The sequence below is a fragment of the Prunus mume genome, linkage group LG3, assembly GCF_029339155.1.
Source record: "Prunus mume cultivar Tortuosa linkage group LG3, ASM2933915v1, whole genome shotgun sequence".
Classification (NCBI taxonomy): Eukaryota; Viridiplantae; Streptophyta; class Magnoliopsida; order Rosales; family Rosaceae; genus Prunus; species Prunus mume.
Window position 1 is genome coordinate 8,077,518 of NC_142700.1, and position 19,747 is coordinate 8,097,264.

At 34.9% G+C, this 19,747-nt stretch overlaps 1 protein-coding gene and 2 pseudogenes across 2 annotated transcripts; 2 read left to right on the top strand and 1 right to left on the bottom strand.

Annotated features, from left to right (window-relative positions):
* The first annotated feature begins 1,437 nt into the window (after positions 1-1,437).
* Positions 1,438-3,289, top strand: LOC148918628 (uncharacterized; annotated as a pseudogene). Its single transcript, XR_016125310.1, has 2 exons — positions 1,438-2,337; positions 2,762-3,289. The product of XR_016125310.1 is annotated as an uncharacterized LOC148918628 (transcript).
* A 6,091-nt stretch (positions 3,290-9,380) lies between these two features.
* Positions 9,381-9,937, top strand: LOC103325481 (histone H2B.1-like; annotated as a pseudogene).
* A 4,375-nt stretch (positions 9,938-14,312) lies between these two features.
* LOC103325482 (polyketide cyclase/dehydrase/lipid transporter) lies at positions 14,313-18,954 on the bottom strand. Its single transcript, XM_008227649.2, is given in 11 exon segments — positions 14,313-14,865; positions 15,276-15,348; positions 15,446-15,907; positions 16,085-16,312; positions 16,597-16,663; positions 17,221-17,321; positions 17,418-17,690; positions 17,692-17,833; positions 17,931-18,019; positions 18,200-18,320; positions 18,405-18,954. Coding segments are annotated over 11 exon segments (2,208 nt in total). The 5' UTR covers positions 18,812-18,954; the 3' UTR covers positions 14,313-14,620.
* Positions 18,955-19,747: the final 793 nt, after the last annotated feature.

Sequence of the window (19,747 nt, forward strand, 5' to 3'; positions counted from 1 at the left end):
CAGCAACCAATGTCGAACATGCACAGAAATCAGAGTTGCCATCACTAGAGTTGCCATCAAATAGCTTGAGTTTCGACTTGAAGCATGAGGGCATTGTTGCCGTGAAATGTAAAGAGGGCAGTTGAATGGATAAACAGAAAACGCACCGCTTTGGAGTTGAAGAAGGAGAGATGGGCAATCAATTTCAATGCTAGAACTCAATGTGATGTGACCCAAGAGATAGCATTAGCTACTAATTTCTTTCTTCTTTTGTTTTTGGGATAAAGAGTTTGTTTTTAAGATTTAATACTCTACGGATTTGGCCAGAATCGTAGCTTTCGTTCAGCATTTCAATTGTGATGGGAAAGGGTAGTTTTGGAATCAAATGTGGGAGAAACTTAACGTCGGAAAATAGGTATAGTAAAAAAAATTCTTATTATATAGGAGTTTCCTACCAAAAACAGAAAATATGAATATAATAGGAGTTTTCTCTGCATATCAAAATAGGTAAAAAGAAATAAAGTCAAATCCGCATAGGAGAAGGATTTGGTACTCAGCCAGCCTTCCTTTTTATAGCTAGTTTTCGATCTACATATCGATCAACTTATTGAGGTTTCTCTTGTGGCTGAACCTAACGATCAAAATTGAGTTTCACAATATTTCTCTTCTTCTTGTTAAGTACATACAAGAATGATTACTGATCGTCTCTCTAACTTGTCAATCGATGCTCTGAATCAGGATTTGGGTATGAATTTATCTTTGTGTGACGATTTGTTGTGTGATATTTTGTTTAGATTATCACAGAAGGATCTGGTGAAATGCAAGATGGTGGCCAAGTCATGGCATCAAATAATCTCTCATGTTTGGTTACGGAGAATGGGTCTTTTCTTACTTTGCACCCATGATAAAACTTGTGTTAGACTTAGTTATATCTCTCTAGATGATAATTATTTCTGTTTACACCATAATCAACCGAGCATATCCAGCCTCAAAACAACTAGCACCAAGGCAACACGTGTCACCACCAAGTGACTTGTGCAAAGTCCCACATCGAAATCTACACAAACCTCCCACTTTCACCTCCCTATAAATAGGGAATAGTATCCATGTGAAAAGGGGACTTCCTCTCTCCACTTAGAAGAGGATCCGGGTCTCAGAGCTAGACCCTAGGGCCGGGGACTCTCTCCTAGATCCCTGACTGGGCATCTCACTTGTTATCTTTATATTCGAGTCCAATCCCATGTACAAATGTAATCATACACTATTATAATGAGAACATAATGGACGTAGCCCATTCATTAAGGGTGAACCACGTATATCTTGTCTTCTTTACATTTATCGCTTGCCCAAGTCTTTATACACATGCTTAAGGTCCTCACCTTCATTCGTCATCCATCACACCTCATCACTAAGTTGGACTCAATCTTGGCCTAACCATTTTGAGCATCAACAATTTCTACTTGCATAAACCATCTAAAATTAGTTCTCAATTGCGATGTCTTAAAAGTCAGATGAGAGCCACCTCTGATTATAACCTCGACTGTTGTAATGGCTTAATTCTTTTGTTCCACCCAGACACTTATCAGTTTTGTGTGTTCAACCACATCACCAAACAACATGTCTCCATACCTAAAGCACGTCCACATGAACATGAACATTTTTGTGCTGCCTTGGCTTTTGACTCTCTTGAATCCTATCACTACCCTATTGTTCCTCGACCTCAACTTCAACCCTAACCTTAATTATGGATGTGTTTTCATCCCAATATGGAGAATGGGTTAGAAATGAGTTGCAACTCAACCCCATGTTTATTGAGGGGTTCAAAAGTTTCAAGGTTTGTAGTCATTTTGTGTACTTGCGTGGGGTTTTATACAGCCTGGCTAGTTCGCGAAAACTTTTGTGTATTGACCTCAATATTGTTCAAGCTAGAGCCCTTGAACTCCCTCATGTCCCTGAAGACGACGAAGACGACATAACAATGGGATGTCTTGGGGTTTCAATGGACCTTGCCTGCTATGTAAAGGGTGATAGTTCAAATGCTTTTCGTTTTTGGTCTTATGATGATCGATGTGATCAATGGACTCTCAGATTTACTCTTTGTCACAAAATTTTGACATATCGCTGTATGGCTATTACTTTTCGAAGATTAAAACCCTATGCAATAAGTCCAAATTCTCATGAATTCTTCTTTGGCACTCCAATACTGATCTGCAGCTACGACTTCAAAAGTGAAATGGTGACATTTGTCCATGATCCAAAAAGTTGTGAAATAGCTCCACCTGGTTATCACCTTCCTTTCTTTGCCTTGCGTGCTTGCTTGATAAGTTTGGGTGAGAGAAATGTCAGCTCTACTCAACTGTAAGTAAACTGTTTCCTTTTCTCTTTTCGTACTTTTCAGTTTATGGGTTGCTTATCATTATCATCAGGAAGACGCTTTTGCAGCACAAACTTATCAAAAACTAATATAAATTTTTAGATTTAAACATCTTCATACCCTAGTTAGCAATTGCATTGTGAAAAATGGAGCCACATCTAGATAGGTAAGTAGAGGAGCTAATTGGGTGCAAGTCAATGGTTACATCTTTAATAGGTAATTTTAAGGGTTGACTAGACTATCATGACACGAGGAAGATATTATAAAAATTTTGTAGTGAAAGAGAACATGTATAAGCTATTTGTAATTTATGTTTATTTGTGTTTTTCTGAAGCTTAATTTGCTGTGTTTTACTTGTATGTTCTTCACCCTTGATCTTAATTTGTTCATATTTTTCCTATTAAACAGGCCAGTGGACGGTTCCAAAGGAACAGAGCTTTTGAGTGTGGAAGTATCATGTCAATGTGGTGAACTAAAATGTGAACTTCACCTTGTTGGCTTGAAACTTATAGGTCAAAACAGAAGTCATTTTACTCTTCCTACTGAAATGGAGTTATGTGCAGCGATGGAGCTACTGGAGGTTCCCTCAAGTCCACCCAAACTTAGAAAACACCTCTTTGCCCACCAAACTCAAAGACCTTGTCACAATTGCAACAAAATCTGAGTTGCTTTCTGTTGACTGTATTTATTTATTTATTTAAACTTTTTATTTATTTATGTAGCCCATGTCGGCTGTCAGCTTTTTTGGTTTGTTTTTTCTCTTTCTTCCTTCACTGGTTGTACAGGTTGGTGGGATTCAATTTCAAGTGTTTTTTAAAGAGCCATATATTCAAAGTGATCTAATGGCTGAAATTTAGGCGCATCCATGCTCCTGGCGCATGGTAGAATTTTCGCTGATAACTAAACTATATTTTATGTTTGTGTTGTCATTTACAAGTACATTTGTCACATATAATATTTGCATCCAAGTGTTACAGGAGAGCCAAGATTTGTCCCATTTCCTTTGGACTGATCATGCGTTACAGGAGAGCCGAGAGAGGTCCAAAGGATAAAACAGAAACACCTAAGTATACGGTTTTACTGTTTTTTTAATAATAAAAAATGGTCTTTAATAACATATGTTATAAAAATTACGTAGTGGAATGTTAATATCTACTTCAGATATGTTGAAACTAGAAAATTAATATTTATAAGAGACAAACTAATGCAACTAGGAGGGTCCCTTTTTAATTTTTTTAATTTTTGTATTAAATGGAATAGCCCCTTTTCAACACAATGTATTTAAAAGTATGGCTATGCTTTTTTTTGGACACGTGGCGCATTAGAGAAAGAGAGCCATCCTTTAAAAAACATATAGCCGCACGGCTATACTCCGTTTCTTAATTTATTCAGAAAATAAAACTGTGTTGACACGTGGCGGCAAATAGCTGGGGTTTCCCCTTTTTTATATTAAAAATAGTACAGCCGGACGGCTGTACGAATATTTTTAAAATTCTTTTAGCAAATCGTATAGCCGCACGGCTATACCCGATTTTGGTCTAATTTCTTTTAAAAATAGTATAGCCGGGCGGTTTTATTGTTTCTTTTATAATAAAAAATGGTCTTTAATAACTTATGTTATACAAATTATATAGTGGAAGGTTAATAATATCTACTTCGGATAAGTTGAATTTAGAAAATTAATATTTATAGGGGACAAACTAATGCAACAAGGTGGGTCCCTTTTTAATCTTTGTATTAAATGGAATAGCCCCTTTTCAACACAACGTATTTAAAAAGTATGGCTATGCTTTTTTTTGGACACGTGGAGTATTAGAGGAAGAGGGTCATCCTTTTTAAAATACAAATAATAAAAAATAGTACAGCCGCACGGCTATACTGTGATTTTAATTTTATCAAAACTTAAAACTGTGTTGACATGTGGCGACAAATAGTTGGGGTTTCCTCTTTGTTCGTATTATAAATCGTATAGCCGGGCGGCTGTACTCATTTTTTAAAAATTCTTTTTAACTGCTGTGTTTTATTCCCTTTAGGCTATACTCAACTTTTCTCTAATTTATTTTAAAAATAGTATAGCCGGGCGGTTTTACTGTTTTTTATTTTATAATAAAAAATTGTCTTTCAAAACATATGTTATAAAAATTACATAGTGGAAGGTTAATATTCTACTTCGGATATGTTGAAACTAGGAAGTTAATATTTATAAGGGACAAACTAATGCAACTAGGAGGGTCCTTTTTTAATTTTTTTAGTTCTTGTTTTAAATGGAATAGCCCCCTTTTAAACACAATGTATTTGAAAAGTATAGCCCCTACGAATTTTTTTATGGCTATGCTTTTTTTTGGACATGTAGCGCATTAGAGGAAGAGGGTCATCCTTTTCAAAAAATTAAAAAAACAAATAGTACAGCCGCACGGCTATACTGTGTTGACACATCGCGATAAATAGCTGGGGTTTCCTCTTTGTTTATATTGAAAATCGTATAGCCGGACGGCTGTACTCATTTTTTTAAATTCTTTTCACTGCTATGTTTTATTGCTTAGTCAATAATATATGCGATACTGTTTTGGTCTAATTTATTTTTAAAATAGTATAGCCAGGCGGTTTTACTTTTTTTTTTTTTTAATAATAAAAAATTGTCTTCCAAAACATATGTTATAAAAATTAGGCTTAAATGCTACAGTGTCCCTTGAAACATTAGTCAATTCTCACTTTACCCCTTGGAAGTTAAAGTGACCCACTTTGCCCCCTTGACCAAGGTTTGATGTTCCACAGGGCCCCCTACCGTCAATTTCATCCAAAAATATGTTAAGTTTGATGATGTGGCAGGGGTGTTGTAGTAATTTTGTGTACCTAAGTTTTTTAAATTTGAGTGGGTAATGTGGCAAAGTAAAGCCCACCTCCATCATGGATAAAAAATTAATAAAAAATTAATTACTTTAAAAAATTAAACATACAAACATAAAATTTAAAACTTTAAAAAATTGATCTCTCTCTCTCTCTCTCTCTCTCTCTCTCTCTCTCTCATATCTTAAACTAACCTTCCTGATGCACAGTGATCTGACCAACACCTGAACCCTAAGAACCATTTTCCCAAAATAGTTTACAAGATTGCAAGCTGAGAGAATATCAACCTTTTGTTGTCCTTGTAGAACAAATCATGTTGTTCCAGTACAGAGTTCTAGCCAACAACTCAAACATTAAGCAGCACATTGCTTAAGATTGCATAATATTGCTACCTGTTTACCTTTTCCATTTCCCTTGATCATATTACCTTCTAAATGAAGGCAAGCTTAGCTGCCATAGAAATATAAACATTTCTTCAGCATTTGAAACAATCCACAAACACCCAGGAGGCTTCGGCCTTAAAGAAAAACAGCAAAGGAAAACATTTGATAAGGTTTGATAAATTGTTATGATCCAAAACCTCTCACACTCAGACAAGTTTTTGTACCAATTTCTTGATACTTCAAGAAGCAACTAGGCTGGATTATCCTGTCAAAGAACAACTGTAGCAAACACTTTTCAATATATACATGAATGTACCAAAGAGGGGCTTCTTGCTATTTTTCTAGGAATAACAAAAATGTTGTTTCCAAAATAATTCTATTCTTCTAGATGGAGATAATTGGCAGCCCTAATCTCTCTCTCTCTCTCTCTCTCTCTCTCTCTCTCTCTCTCTCTCTCTCTCTCTCTCTTCGTTGTTTTGGGATGGGAGGCATGAAACTTGAAAGCTAATTAATGGGTATGGAGGTTGGCGTTCTGTGGGAGTGGGGTTGAAAAAATAAAGGGAGGGTTGTTCTTTTGATTTTTGCCAAGGGTGGGTTTTGGGTTTTGCCGAGGATAGTGGTTTACCAGGAGGTGGGCGATGGGTTTTGGGTTCTGCACAAGGAGGGGTGGGTTGTAGGTTGGGGAAGAGGGTGGTGGAGGAATAGGTTCTGGGTTCTGCGAGGAAGGATGGGTTGCGGGTGGGGGTGATGGCTTTCCAAGTTCGCACAGGAGAAGGGCGGGTTGCAGGTTGGGGGAGCTTTGGGTTTCAGTGCGTGGGGTTACAAGGAGAAAAGGAATGGGAGGACTTAGTGCGATTGGGGAGAAGGGATGGGTTGGGTTTTTATTGTTTTTTTGTTTTTGTTTTACCCCTTCTAAAATCTATTTTATTTTAATGTTTTTTAAGTAATTAAAAAACTTATGTACACAAAATTACTAAAATACCCCTGCCATGTCATCAAACTTAACGGACTTTTGGATGGAGTTAACGGTAGGGTTAATGTGGAACATCAAACCTTGGTCAAGAGGGCAATGTGGGTCACTTTAACTTTCAGGGGGTAAAGTGAGAATTGACCAATGTATCAAGGGCCACTGTAGCATTTAAGCCTAAAAATTACATAGTGGAAGGTTAATATCTACTTCAGATATGTTGAAACTAGCAAATTAATATTTATAAGGGTCAAACGAATGCAACTAGGAGGGATCCTTTTTTAATTTTTTAAAAATTTTTGTTTTAAATGGAATAGCCCCTTTAAAACACAATGTATTTAAAAAGTATAGCCCCTACGAATTTTTTTATGGCTATGCGTTTTTTTTGGACAACTGGCGCATTAGAGGAAGAGGGAAGTACAGGTCTTTTAATTTTATCAATTTTAATTTAGTATAAAATTGAATCGTATACGGCAGGCATAGTGGAAGGCGGCTATATTTTTTTATTCTTTTTTTTTTACTTTAATTTTTTATTCAAAAAATAAACATGTGTTGACACTTGGCGAGAAATAGAAAGGGTTTCCTCTTTGTTTATATTAAAAATAGTATAGTCGGACGGCGGTACTCATTTTTAAAAATTCTTTTTCACTGCTGTGTTTTATTGCTTAGTCAATCATATAGCCGCGGCTATACTCTATTTTGGTCTAATTTATTTTAAAAATAGTATAGCCAGGCAGTTTTACTCTTTTTTTTTTATAATAAAAAATTGTCTTACAAAACACATATGTTATAAAAATTACATAGTGGAAGGTTAATATCTACTTCGGATATGTTGAAACTAGCAAATTAATATTCATAAGGGACAAACGAATGCAACTAGGAGGGTCCTTTTTTAATTTTTTTTTAATTTTTGTTTTAAATGGAATAGCCCCTTTTGAACACAATGTATTTAAACAGTACAGCCCCTACGATTTTTTTTTATGGCTATGCTTTTTTTTTTGGACACTGGCGCATTAGAGGAAGAGGCCATCAATTTTTTAAAAAAAATTGTACAGCCGCACGGCTATATTCTTTTATTTTAATTTATTCAAAAATAAAACTGTGTTGACACGTGGCGGCAAATAGAAGGGGTTTCCTCTTTGTTTATATTAAAAATAGTATAGCCGACCGGCTGTACTCATTTTTTAAAAATTCTTTTTAACTACTTTGCTTAATTCCTTAGTAAATAGTGCAGCCGCACGGCTATAATCGATTTTTGTCTAATTTCTTTAAAAAATAGTATTGCCGAGCGGTTTTACTGTTTTTTATAATAATAAAAAATTGTCTTTAATAACATATGTTATAAAAATTACATAGTGAAAGGTTAATATTACTTCGGATATAGTGAAACTCGCAAATTAATATTTATAAGGGACAAACTAATGCAACTAGGAGGGCCCTTTTTAAATTTTTGTATTAAATGGAATAGCCCTTTTAAACACAATGTATTTAAAAAGTATGGCCCTACGAATTTTTTTATGGCCATGCTTTTTTTTGGACACGTGGCGCATTAGAAGAAGAGGGTCATCCTTTTTGTTTTTAATTTTAAAAACGCTATACTCTGTGATTTTAATTGATTCAAAAAATAAAGGGAGTTTCACTAAAACACCCGTTGAAATTATAAAAAAAACCCAACACCCAAAACACTTTATAAACACACCCAAAACCCATCATTATACACACTCAAAACCCATTTATAAACACACCCAAAAATGACTTTGGGGTTGATTTTGGGTGTGATTTTAAGTGCTTGGGTTTTTTTATAAATACATGTCGTTTAATAAATGTAAAAAATAAAACTGTGTTGAAAGGTGGTGACAAATAGCTAGGGTTTCCTCTTTGTTTATATTAAAAATTGTATAGCCGGTCGGCTGTACTCATTTTTTATAAATTCTTTTTAACTGCTGTGTTATATTCCTTTAGTCAATCATATACGGCTATACTGAATTTTTCTCTAATTTATTTTAAAAATAGTATAGCCGGGCGGGTTTACTGTTTTTTATTTTATAATAAAAAATTGTCGTTCAAAACATATGTTATAAAAATTACATAGTGGAAGGTTAATATCTAGTTCGGATATGTTGAAATTAGCAAATTAATATTTATAAGGGACAAACTAATGCAACTAGGAGGGTCCTTTTTTAATTTTTTTCGTTCTTGTTTTAAATGGAATAGCCCCTTTTAAACACAATGTATTTGAAAAGTATAGCCCCTAAGAATTTTTTTATTGCTATGCTTTTTTTTTTTTTGGACACGTGGCATATTAGAGGAAGAGGGTCATCCTTTTTAAAATATAAAAAAAAAAAATACGGCCGCATGTCTATACTATGTGATTTTAATTTTATCAAAACTTAAAATACAAAATTAGTGAAATACCCAATCCTAGACATGAAACTATAAATATACCTTACACTATTTAAAACATAGAAACACACCCAAAATTAACCCAAAAATTAACAATTGTATATATTTTAATTTAATTAATAAGATGAAATATCTTTATTACCCTTTTTAGCATTAAATTAGTTTTGGATCTCGATTTTTTGAAGCTTCCCTCATATTTGACAACCTCAAGTTTGAAGCCCCAAGCCCCTCTCCTGCTTCAAACCACCATCTCTCCTCTGTTCTCTCCATTCTTCCCTCTATATGCCTTCAAAGTAAACCAAACAGTTTCAAAGCCATGGACAAACACAAGACCGACGACAATCTCCGTTACGTAGCAGATCCTACTTTCATCTATATAAACAATCCATCCCACCACTTTGATTCTCAAACAAAGCATCTTAATCTCCTGTTCTCTCTAATCGAATCGCATCCCTTTCGTTTTGAAAACTCCCAAATTCTCAAACCCTAACTTTTCTCTCACAACTCCAATGGCTCCCAAAGCTGAGAAGAAGCCCACCGAGAAGAAGCCAGTGGAGGAGAAGAAGTCATTGTGGTGAGAAAGCCCCGAGAAAAAGCCGAAGGCTGCAAGAAGCTCCCAAGGAAGCCGGAGCCACCGTCGGAGATAAGAAGAAGAAGAGATCGAAGAAGAGCGTGAGACCTACAAGATCTATATCTTCAAGGTCAAGCACGTTCACCCTAATATTGGGATCTCCAGCAAGGCCATGGGCATCATGAACACTTCATCAACGACATCTTTGAGAAGCTCGCCCAGGAGTCTTCCAGCTTGCAAGGTACAACAAGAAGCCGACCATTACTTCTTGGGAGATCCAGATGCTGTGAGGCTTGTGCTTCCTGGTGAGCTCGCTAAGCACGCGGTGTCCAAGGGACTAAGGCGGTGACCAAGTTTACAAGTTCTTGAAGTGTGGTGGGTTCTGCTCTGTTCTGGATATGTAGTTTTTCGATGTCTAGCGTTTAGATTTAGGATTTTAGTTTAGTAGACATGTAATTCACTATCAGTTCTTTCAACGAAATACTATGGTTTATATGTTTTCAACCCAGATCTCCTGTTCACTAAGGCAAGCCTTTCATAGAAAATCATGGCCTTCAGATTTCGTGTTTGGCTCACCCTAAAATTGAGTGTTTTCTATTCTAATTTTCAAATATTCTCATAATTTAAAATAATTAATTATCAGGTATTTCCTTAGAAGGTTTATTTGCATGCTTTTCAAATTTCTTTATAAAAAGTCTTTAGTGTTCTTGTCTCTTGCTGAATTGATGTGGAAAAGCTATGTAGAGAATAAGTTTTTTCAATAATGTTTTTGTTTGAATTGAATTTCCTTTGGCTCATTATGTCATGCTCTATTTGTAGGCTCTTGACAAGATTAGATTTGAGAGTATAATTGACAAGAGCAAGCCCAATGGTCAGCCAAAGCTCTTCATCCCTGACAAAAACAACAATACCTTGACTATTATTGATAGTGGTATTGGAATGACCAAAGTTGGTAAGTTGATTTGTAGTATATAATTTGTTATCTATAAGTGGTATGAACATTTGTTAACTTCTAGTAAGTGGTATGAACAATTGTTATACTGTTCATACCCTGCAATTGAGTTGATTTCTCTTACATAATACTAACAGTGTTTGCTTAGTGTATGATTGAATTGAGATTTTGGCAATGATGATATGGTGATTCAATTTGATTCTTCATTCTTTGGAGCGCCGATGATGCTAGAGTTGGTGGTAGTTAGAATTTTGGAATGAGTTTTTGGCGTAAAATATTTAATTAGTCAATATGAGTCATTACTATATTGCATTTTCTATTTTAGAATGATATAATATTTGAAATTAGAGATTTAGAATTCATTATGCTTGTTTTTCTCATTGTTGTTGACTTGTTTAGCTCTATTTGTGTATGCTATCTAATGTTTGGTTACTGAGAAAATTGAATAAAAGACAAGAAAAATGATAATTATTGTTCTTGGATTTAGATTCTCAGTGATCTAGGTTCTTTGTGATTTTAATTTGTAAAACACTATTTAGTGTTAACTTGGTTTTGATGTTTGGTACTATTTGGATTCTTTATCGTACCTATTATGCAAATGAAATGGCATTGTTGTTGACATTCCAGTAAGTAGTATGAACAGTTGTTATACTGTTCATACCCTGCAACTGAGATGATTTCTATGACATAGTATTAAAAGTGAACTTCTATGACATAATATTAACAGTGTACTTTTATGGCATAGTATTAACAGATTTTCAGTAACAAAGCATGCTTTATATTTTGCTCTATATATAGCTATGCACTTGAAGTTTATGATATGCATAAGAAGATAGTGTTATGACACAGTATTAATAGTGTTTTTTTTCCTTCTTGTAAAGGTATTTCCTTTTGCCATTTGCAATTGTTTCTGGTGAAACTGTGAACAATTCGAGGTGGTTTCTATAAAGGATATCGGATGTCTTGTTGGGCATTTTTATGGGTTTTTTGAGTTTTTTGTATGAGATGGTATTAACAATATACTTCTATGACATGGTATTATCAATGTACTTCTATGATATGGTATTAACAATGTATTTCAGGCTCGCTGTGCTTGTTTTGGGTTTTTTTGTGTGTCTTTTGTATTGGGCTTATTTTAAGTTAATCAATGGCAAATATGTAATTTATAGGAACATCAACACTCATTTATTATGTAGTAAATGGATTTTGGGTGTGTTTTTAAAGTGCATTCCATACTTTGGGCTTTTTTTTTACAAAAATTAGGCTGGGTTTGGGTGCTTTTTGAGTTTTTTTTCTGTTGGGCTTGATAGTGGCAGTGTTGTAATTTATTGGAACTTCAACACTAATTTATTATTTAATAAATGGGTTTTGGGTGTGTTTATAAAGTGTTTTTCATGTGGGGTTTTTTTATAATTTCAGCCCATATTTTGGATATATCAGTGAAACTCCCAACTTAAAACTGTGTTGGCATGTGGCGACAAATAGCTCGGGTTTCCTCTTTGTTTCTATTAAAAATAGTATAGCCGGGCGGCTATATTCATTATAAAAAAATTCTTTTTAACTACTATGTTTTATTCCTTAATATACTCGATTTTGGTTCTAATTTCTTTTAGAAATATTATAGCCAGGGGGTTTTACTGTTTTTTTTATAATAAAAAATTATCTTTCAAAACATATGTTATAAAAATTACATAGTGGAAGGTTAATATCTACTTCAGATATGTTGAAACTAGCAAATTAATATTTATAAGGGACAAACTAATGCAACTAGGAGGGTCTTCTTTAATTTTTTTTAATTTTTGTATTAAATGGAATAGACCCTTTTAAACACAATGTATTTAAAAAGTATAGCACCTACGAATTTTTTTATTGCTATGCTTTTTTTTGGACATGTGGCGCATTAGAGGAAAAGGGTCATCCTTTAAAAAAAAATAAAAGAATTAGTACAACCGAACGGCTATTCTCTGTGATTTTAATTTATTCAAAAAATAAAACTATGTTGACACATGGCGACAAATAGTTGGGGTTTCCTCTTTGTTTATATTAAAAATAGTATTGCCGGACGGCTGTGCTCATTTTTTTAAAATTCTTTTTAACTGCTGTGTTTTATTCCATAGTAAATAGTATAGTCGAGCGGTTATACTCAATTTTGGTCTAATTTCTTTTAAAAATAGTGTAGCCGGGCAGTTTTACCCCTTTTTTTTTATAATAAAAAATTGTCTTTCATAACATATGTTATAAAAATTACATAGTGGGATGTTAATATCTGCTTCGGATATGTTGAAACTAGTAAATTAATATTTATAAGGGACAAACTAATGCAACTAAGAGGGTCTTTTTTTATTTATTTTAAATTTTTGTATTAAATGGAATAGCCCCAGCTTTTTTTTTTTTTAAAAAAAAAAATACCGTATAGTCTGCGGCTATCCTTTTTTTTGGACACGTGGCACATTAGAGGAAGAGGGCCATCCTTTTTTAAATTAAAAAAATAGTACAATGCAAGGCTATACGCGTGTTTTTAATTTATTTAAAAAATAAAACTGTGTTGACACGTGGAGACAAATAGCTGGGGTTTCCTCTTTTTTTTTTATTAAAAATAGTTTTGCCTCACGGCTATACGCATTTTTTAAAAGTTTTTTTTAACTCCTCAGTTTTATTCTTTAGTAAATCGTATAGCCGCACGGCTACACTCTATTTTTGTCTAATTTCTTTTAAAATTAGTATGGCCGGGCGGTTTTACTGTTTTTTTTTTAAAAAAATTGTCTTTAATAAATTGTATAGACGAGAGGCTATAGTCTTTTACATATATATATATATATTATATATGTATGTATGTACGCACTTTTCAATAATACATTCGCGTTCTATACACGTCTCACGTTTTTAAAAAAACAAACATACAATAATCGTATTGTACTTGTACGTACGTATTTGTAATGTTTATACACGTATTGTTTTCAAAATTTCCAGTAAGACGCACAAAATTTGCTTATTATACAAATACTTCTAACATATTATTTAATAAGAATAACATATGTTATAAAAATTACATTAAAATATCATATAGTGAAAGATTAATATCTACTTCGGATATGTTGAAACTAGCAAATTAATATTTATAAGGGACAAACTAATGCAACTAGGTGGGTCCTTTTTTATTTTTTTAATTTTTGTATTAAATGGAATAGCCCATTTTAAACACAGTGTATTTAAAAAGTATAGCCGGGCGGCTATACTGTGAATTTTTTATAAAAGAGTATAGCCGAGGCTATACTTTGAATATTTTTTAATTAAAAACAGTATAGCCGGTCGGCTATACCTTTTTGGACACGTGGCGCATTAGAGGAAGAGGGTCATCCCTTTTTCACTAAAAATAAAGTCCGTGTTTTTAAATTTATTTAAAAATAAAACTGTGTTGACACGTGGTGACAAATAGCTGGGGTTTCTTTTAAAAGTAGTATAGCCAGGCGGTTTTACTGTTTTTTTATAAAAAAAAATTGTCTTTAATAAATAGTATAAATGCGCGGCTATAGTCTTTTACATATATGCATATATATTAATGTAAATATTTATATGTATGTACGTACGTATTTTTCAAAAATACATTCATGTTCTATACACGTCACACGTTTTTTTAAAAAGCAAACATACAATAGTCGTATTGTACTTGTACGTACGTATTTGTAATATTTTATACACGTATTGTTTTCAAAATTTTCGGTAAGACGCACAAAATTCGCGTATTATACAAATACTTCTAACATATTATTGAATAAGAATAACATATGTTATAAAAATTACATTAAAATATCATATAGTGGAAGATTAATATCTACTTTGGATGAGCGCACCATCAACCAAGCAACTAGAATTAGATAACTGCTTGAAGAACAGCTAGATGTATCATCCCTCATATATTTTACATCTTTTTTCCACAACTTTCTGCAGAATTTGTACCCAACAGATGCATGAATATCCTGCTCTTGGTGAAACTAGAACTTTACTGGTAAAGTCCAGGATGAATAGAAAGAACATGCTCAGTTGACTCATCCACTGAATACTGGAGGATCTACATTCTTTCATCTGATGAATGACAAATCAAAGGTTTTGTGAACAAGAGAGACAGAAAAATGAAATGCTTTTTCTATTCAACCCAATTAATATCCAAATGTTTTAGTTCTGAGATCCACTTTTGTGTATCTTGAGATACATAGGGATTAGATGGTGCCACTTTCTCTCCATCTACATCAGTTGATACTACATAATCAAGGTTTACATCCCTGGCGAGGTTCAGCTGTCGATTAGGGTGCCGCACCTTGAGCGACAGTAGACGTGAAACCTCATGAAGGCCTCCCCACTTTTCTAATGCACGCGCAATGTCGTAGCGCCCTGTAAAATGTTGAAAACAGAATTGGTTTTATAGGAAGATACAAAGAACAGTATTTACTTAGTAAGGTGAAACAACCTAGGTTCCTAGTAAACAAATTGTAGCAGAAACCAAAAGACAAGGAAAAACTAAGTCTGGCTAGCTGCGGACTGTTATGTCCCTCTCAAACATGCAATGGCTATGCCACAGTAAACCATCTAACCAACTATGAGATCATAATCTCCTTCTATCAAGTCCTAGGCCTTGCCCTCAAGGGTAAAGTGAGTTGGTGGTTTGAGGTAAGTCTTAGGTTCAAATCTTGTCCAGTTACATGAAATTTTAAAAAAATAAGAATAAGGAAATCAAACAAAAGGAGTAACAAATCAGTAGTATATACAATACAACAATCTTCATGTTGTTGGTCATTTCTTACCTGCACGCTCAAATGACTTTCTACTGGGCATGAATGAAGGGTCCATTCCCCAGCTCCTCTGAAATCGATTAATCTGTATGTAAAATGGAATTCTGTTAAACCAGGGAGTTTGAGCTCTTTTCCTTTTTTCTATAACAAGAGATTTAGCACACGTTATGATTACAGCCTACCTCTTCCTGCAAAGTATCAAGGTTGTCCCAATAGCCCTTTGGTTTTCGATGTTTATAAGCAAGAGAGAGGTTCATCAATGTTGCAATCCTCCGGAATCCACCCATGTGTGTGATTGCTTTCTCGATATCTACCCTCCCATGCAAACGAAGTTGCTTTCTCATGGGCATAAATCCTTCCTGCCCATGCTCTGAAATAAATTTCAGGAGCTCACTTTTCAACACTTCAATATCCCTCTGCAAGCCTGGTACTCTCGGCCTTTGCCTAGATGAACTTTGAGCATTGGTTTCAGAAAGCCGATCAACTGCTATACAACTTTCATCATCACGGTCTGTGCTAGATGAAGCCGTTTGTTCCTCCCTAAATATACTTTCATCACATGCTTTCATTGAGTGTGCCGCCTCCCTCTTTTCTACGTAATCTCGTATGGTACATAAATTTGAAGGGAGATCTTCATATATAACCTACGATGACATGACAAATAGATATCAATAGATTGTCCTTTTCAAGGCTCAACATGTAATTTTAGATCAAACATGGAATGCGGACTGATTTCGTATTTACGAGTTGGGTTTAATGTGGATAAATTATTAAAGTTAATATACAAAGAGATGGTTAATGATTGCACAAATAACACAAACCTCTTCCATGATGGCTTCAGAAAGAAAAGTATCCTTGCGCATTTTCGATTCCACAGAGTACTTTAACAGTGTGTGATGACTTCCTAGCTGCTCAAAAACCCATTTACCTCTAAATGAGTCAAAGTCCCCTTCAACCTGTTCAAAACTTATCTCCTGTTCAAGCTGTTCACACAAGTCTAGGACAACACGCGCATGAAGCACCATATAAAGTAAGCCCTTGCATCCTTCCTGCACATTACAGGAAAAGTAAGTTAACTTGTGTATGACTTTTAAAATGATTGGCACTCTCAGATCACTTAAGACTATTACAATGACATATCTTTAGCACCATTTTTTAAGGATCAGAGATTGCCTATTTATACAGCTGGAGCTATAGATTGTCCTCTTTATTAACTAATAAGATCCACAAAATGTACATTTAGAGATCAGACACATTATCTGATCGCAAAATTAAAAAAGACTGTAGAAAAAGTATGGTCTTAGTTTACAGTTAATGGAAAGACTGCTACTACCTGAAGAATGCGGACTTTGTTGTTTTCTCTTGACAATATCCTACTGATTGCCAAATTTGGGACTATCCTGAAAAGTTTAATTTCATATGCAAAAAGAATCAGGTAGATGAAAGCAATCGTAAAACAAACTTGCAGGAACTAATAGAATACCTTCGTTTCATTACTTTTCATGTATGTTATATATGAATACTTTTTCAATGAACATATGATTTTACTACAGCAGACAAGACAGGAAGCAAAGGCAAAGTACAATCTTATAACCAACTTACCACTATGGTTGGGGAACTACAGTCTATCATTGGTATATAAGCATATCAGAGACAATTCTAACTAATATCCCATGAACTCCAACAAACTTGAACACCCTTGTACCCTATGCTAAGTCTCAACTCAGCTGCTTAGCTGATTAAGGCTTGTGATATATCTTCACATTTCTCCAAATCATTTTAATTCCTTTTTTACTTACTTATGATTTGATCTTTCTACCAACCTCTTCATTTGGCTTTCCAAAATATTACCTGTCTAACTATAAGCAGTCTAGAAACTAGCCGGAGTGGGAACTGCTTATATCAACTATGTATATAGATGCATAACTCAACACAAAAACGAGTAGATATTACTTACTCAGGAAGACTTTCATAAGCCGTCAAAACATTCCATACTTCACGAACAGGAGCTTTTACTGTTATGCTAGCAACAACACAGCGATGAACACCTCCATTTTCCTTCAGCCAAAATCATTTTATCATTAATTGCTACACAGAAGAGGCTCTCTCTAGGACAAAAAGGCTAGGTTGAATAGTCCAGGGTCAATTTTTTACCAATAGACCATCAAATCTACGAAGATGAACCTCATCCACCAAGCAAGGCCTATCAAGTCTGCATACTTTTCCAAAAACACCCCAGTTACTGTTCAACTCAGTAGAAGATGGGGGCAATGAACCAGAATTAGAGCCAGCAACATTTTCTTTAAACTCATGAAGGGGATAATCCTTTTCACACAAAGAACCATCGATGTTTTTGGGGGGTGAACTAGTAACAGCCATGGATGTGCTAGGCAGGGAACTTTCTGTTATTGTTATCTTCTGATCCCCTTAAAAAAGTCTTTTCAGATCTACAGGCCAAGGCCCGAAGATTCACAGGAAGATCTGATCTGATTATTCTCTCCAAGAAAATGGCTGGAAAGTTGAATCGTGGTATCACATTAAGTTCATATGATAAAATTGCTGATGATGACCTGCAATCATCAGTGAGAAATGAGAAAATGAGAAAATACAACACAACTTCAATAGCCGATACAACGTTATCTTACAAACTGAGTACTTCTATCCCACCTTGTCCCGCATCTAACAGACCATTTGCCTTCAAACTTCTTGAAGTCCCCATCAACCATGGAAAAGTGGAGCTCACGATCATTATCACTCTAAAAAAATCAACAACAGCAAATTACAAAGAAGAAAGCATAAGAACTTCAGAGTAACCCACTTGCATATTAGCATCAAACCCACATACATATAGGAAATGAATTTGTTCCCTATCCACCATATTTAACCAAATTTTAAGCATTAAGAAACAACAATTGGGTTTTAATTTAGATACCCACTAAGTTAGGAAATTCTTGAAGGTCCAAAACAACCCGAGCTTCAATATGCCAATACAGTGCCCTCTGCAACCCTCTCTGCTCCAACCATATACGCCCTGGATGTGGACATGGAATTCTCCCACTACAACCACAAGCATTAATCAAAAGGATCACTTGATAAACTGATAAAAATTAAATCTTTAAATAAAATCACTGAAGGCAGTACCTGGAAACAAGATTGGGAATGAAGTCAGCGAGACGCTCATAATCAGTGAGAGCGTTCCAAACCGAATCGATATCGGCATTCACCGAAATTTCGGCCTTGATTCGGCGCTCCCTCCATGAAATCATGTCCACTTCACAATGGACCTTTCTCTCTCCTTCTTCCTCTGCCTCTTCTGGGTTTCTGGGTTTCTTGTAAACAGTGCTGCTGCCATCCTTATTGTTGTTGCCTGTGAAATGGCGGTACTGATTCCATCTGGGTCCATCTGCTAAGGAAGAAAAGACCAAGCAATTCTTGTTGCGCGGAGTGTGGCATGTCCTGTACAATTGTACATGTTTAAGGCCTCTTTTGGAAGTGTAGAGTGGAGAGGGAGCTCCATGGTTGAACTTTGAAGCTTTGCAGGTGATCATGGAGGTGTGAGAGGAAGTGGGTTTGTGACTGAAGAGCCAGAGAGTGAGAGATAGTGATGAAGACTGGAATTGTTTTTGGAATTTCGACCGTTAATTGGCAACCACCAATTTTCTTTGGGTGTTGTGGCTCAGTGGACTTGAAATTGTGTGGTCGGAAATGGGGCAGACTTTGCCTGCACTTTCCAAGCTTCGGCGGGTTGGGCTTTATAGCGCCAACTACAAAACCCACACGGCTTTGATCCATTTTGTTTATTTGTTGTTTTCATTTCGAAGTATGAAAAATAATAACAAAATTGCAAACACTTATCTTCTGGTTTTAATTTTTGGTTACATTTTTTCATTAAAAAATAAGAAGTTATAAGTATGTGGATATTACCGGGCAAGTAGAAAAAGATAAAAATGAAAATAAAATGAAAAATTAAGTGAAAGAAATAAAATGATGTTAAAGAGGATTCCCACAAGGCCTTTTATAGTTACATTGAAACGGATTAAACATTTTACTTATTCTTATTCTCATCCCTGGCTAGGGATAACTTTAAAGAATAAATGCACAAGTTTCTTCAAATCGCATAAACTTAAACTCACAACTGAAATGAAGATAGATTTTGTTGTTTTTCTTTGCTTGGTGGTGCCAACATGAACACAACTTTAGTGACAATTGGGGGTGGGCATCGAGACCGAAAAACCGGAATATTCGAGCCGCACTGGATGGAAAAACCGAAAAAAAATGTTGTTGATTACAAAGTTAACAAACCGGCACCTAAATGGATCAGACAAGTTCAAACCAGTTCTTGTGCCGATTTCACACCTTGCAAAATCGAAACAAACTAGACCGACTGCGTATTTAAGTCCAATGCTAAATTTATAATCCCATAACTAATATTTCCCCAAGCCCAACTTTAAAACACCTTCTTTTCTATGCCCAATAATATCTGT